The sequence below is a fragment of the Suncus etruscus genome, chromosome 4 (genome assembly GCF_024139225.1).
Source record: "Suncus etruscus isolate mSunEtr1 chromosome 4, mSunEtr1.pri.cur, whole genome shotgun sequence".
Classification (NCBI taxonomy): Eukaryota; Metazoa; Chordata; class Mammalia; order Eulipotyphla; family Soricidae; genus Suncus; species Suncus etruscus.
The window spans coordinates 10,561,158-10,564,343 of record NC_064851.1 but is presented as its reverse complement, the minus strand read 5'-3'; the positions used below and the strand labels follow the sequence as shown (position 1 = coordinate 10,564,343).

General features: G+C 48.7%; 1 protein-coding gene across 1 annotated transcript in view; it reads right to left on the bottom strand.

Moving 5' to 3' along the window:
* Positions 1-225: 225 nt before the first annotated feature.
* The window catches only part of RHNO1 (RAD9-HUS1-RAD1 interacting nuclear orphan 1), a 4,839-nt gene continuing 1,878 nt past the window's right edge, over positions 226-3,186 (bottom strand). The window contains exon 2 of the mRNA XM_049772119.1: positions 226-889. Within this exon, the coding sequence (XP_049628076.1) occupies positions 332-889 (558 nt within the window). The 3' untranslated portion in view covers positions 226-331. The remainder of the gene's footprint in view (positions 890-3,186) is intronic.

Genomic DNA, 3,186 nt, shown 5'->3' with positions numbered 1-3,186 from the left:
AGTGGGTGTGGAAATTAAAATTCCTTTAGGAATCCAGGACTTAAGTTACCATGGATTTTGTGTGGATGGGAACAGGGCCCTTTCCACTATCCACCGGATGAACAGGGTGAACCTCAGTAAGGCCCTTCAGTCACTGCAAACCCGCTGTACTTTGGCACAAGCTGCTGAGAAACTGAGAAAGATGGGCCAGATTTCCTTTGCTGTTGTTATTTTGGTTTGGGAGCCACACCCAGTGGTGCTTAGGGCTTAATTCCTGGCTCAAGGTGTGGGGACAGCTTCAGGCATTGCAAACGCCCTACCCACTGTGCTTTGGCTCCGGCCCTTGGACGGGTCAGATTTTCACATAAATTTGGCTTCTGCTCAGCTTCCCTCTCTCCTGGAGGTAGGCCAGCAAATGTCGTCGCCTTCTCCACGTCACTCTGATCCCATAACTCTCTTCTGGGGTATCTTCAACCAGAACTGGCCCAGGCTCTGTGTTCTTTGGGGTCCGAGCTTGCAAGGGGCAGACAGGAAGGTTGTTTTCCCTCTGGGCCGGAGCAGGGAGTCCCTGTTTGACAGAAGCTGGCTCTGGGGTCTGGAGACCAGTGGGGATGAACACGTGAGGGAAGCTCTGGCAGGCCTGATCTGACGGCTCCCTAAAACTCTGGGGACTGAGCACAGGCACTAAAGGGCTTCTTTTACTAATCTTCTTTTCCAGATGTTTGGGGTGCTCATTGACTGGCGGGACTGCACTTGTGGCCAGACTCAAAGGCAACACCGGATTCTCAAAGTTGAGATGAGGGAACTTAGAGACAGACTTGCGACTTGCACGTCTGGGCTGGTCTCGGCGTTGACGTTTCCGTTGGTCCCGGAGGCAACTTTCTGCTGTGGTATCAAATTCAGGAATTACCTAAGGACCAACAAAGCAGAAGTGCAGTGAGGAGATGGGCTGGAGAGACGGTAGAGGGGATACCAGCCCGCTTTGCACCCAACCTGCTAGAATTCCATCTCTGGCACCACATGCCCTGCCATGTGCACTTCGCCAAAGGTCACTCCTGAGCACCGAACCAGGAACAGTGCCTGAGCATCACTGAAGTGGCCCCAAGCTCCTCTACCCACCCAGCACTGCCAGGTGTGACCCAAATACAAAACAAACAAAAAAATAGGTGTGAGAAACCAATGACCAACAGGGAATGGGAATGGGAAGAGTGATCAATTATAACTATCATGGTCATAGTGGACCCTTCTCTATTTAACTGCAGCCCCAGCTCTTCATCGAAAGCCCCTACCATGGACTGGTCCTTTTGCCCCTCTTATCTATGGTTTCTGGATATTAGTATTATACTCTCTTGAATCGAACCGGGTCCCTCCCAGGTTGGCCACATTCAAGGTAAACGCCCTACCGCTGTGCCATCTCTCCAGCCCACTAACTTGACTTCTTTCTTATTTTAGGCACCAGGGTTTACAAAACTTTTCCTGGCAGGATTTTATTCATGAAATATTCCAGCACCACACCCTTCACCAGAATGTTAGTTTCCCTCCGTCCTTGTTAGGGGCCCTCCCCAAACAAGAAGTAAGTAAGCTGTTGGGGCCGGAGAGATAGCATGGAGGTAGGGCGTTCGCCTTGCATGCAGGACAATGGTTCAAATCCCGGCAGCCCATATGGTCCCCTGAGCCTGCCAGGAGCGATTTCTGAGTGTAGAGCCAGAAGTAACCCCTGAGCGCTGCCGGGTGTGACCCAAAACCAAAAAAAAAAAAAAGAAGAAGTAAGCTGTCTCCTAAAGACTTGTTCTCAGTTTCTCTCACCTCTGGCATGTTATTTTCCCCATATGAGATCATTCTGTAGCATCTCTCCTGACTAACTTCACTCACCATGATACTCCCCAAAGCCATCCACCTAGAAGCAAATTAATTGATTTCATCTCTTTATAAAACTCCATTTTTTTTGTGTGTGTGGTTTTTGGGTCACACCCGGCAGTGCTCAGGGGTTATTCCTGGCTCCAGGCTCAGAAATTGCTCCTGGCAGGCACGGGGGGGACCATATGGGACGAAGGGATTCGAACCGATGACCTCCTGCATGAAAGGCAAACGCCTTACCTCCATGCTATCTCTCCGGCCCCTAAAACTCCATTTTTATATAAATAATTCTTTGTGTCTATATATGATAGTTTTGTTACACAGTCATCAGCTCTTGGGCATTTGGGTTGATTTCAGGACTTTGGGTATCGTGAACAATGTCACAATGATGAAAGGAATACAAATGAAAGTTTTGGGCCATTGAGGTAGCTGCTAACAAGTAAAATTATAGGCCGGAGAGATAGGACAGTGGGGAGGGTGTTTACCCAGCACACAGACTGAGCCTGGCATCCCATATGTTCCCCGAGCCCGCCAAGAGTGATTTCTGAGTGCAAAGCCAGAAGTAACCCCTGAGCATCCCTAAGTGTGGCCCCTTCTAACTGAAGTGGAATTATAGAATCATATAGAAGTTCAATTCCCAGTGTTTTGAGAAATGTTCATACTGTTTTCCAAAAAGGCTAAACCTTGGGGCTGGAGTGGTGGCTCAAGTGGTAGGGCATCTGCCTTGCATGAGCTAACCTAGGACAGACCGCAGTTTGATCCCCCAGCATCCCATATGGTTCCCCAAGCCAGAGGCGATTTCTGAGCACATGGCCAGGAGTAATCCCTGAGCATCACTGGATGTGGCCCAAAAACCCAAAAACAAAAAAATAAAAATAAAAAAGGTTGAATCTTCCCACCAGCAGTGACTGAGAGTACCCTTTTCCCCTGACATCCAAGCCAACACTAGTTGCTTTGGTTCCTTTTTATTTTTCTTTTTGAGCTTTGGAGGCCAAAGCTGGCCAATACACAGGGGTTACTCCTGGCTCTGCAGGAATCACCCGGAGGGCTCAGGGGACCATGTGGGATGCCAGGATCAAATCCAGGTCGACTTTGAGCAAGGCAAATGCCCTCCCCATCATACTGTCTCTCCGATCCTGCTCTTGTTCTTTGTGATGTGTGCCAGGCTCACTGGTATGAAATGATATCTCATTGTTTTGATTTGAGTTTCCCTGGTAAGTAATACAGCATATTGTTTCCGTATACCTTTTGACCATCTGCATATCTTTTTTAAGGAATTTTTTAGTTGTTGTTAGTTTGTTTTTGGGACACACCCGGTGCCACTCAGGGGTTACTCCTGGTTCTTCACTC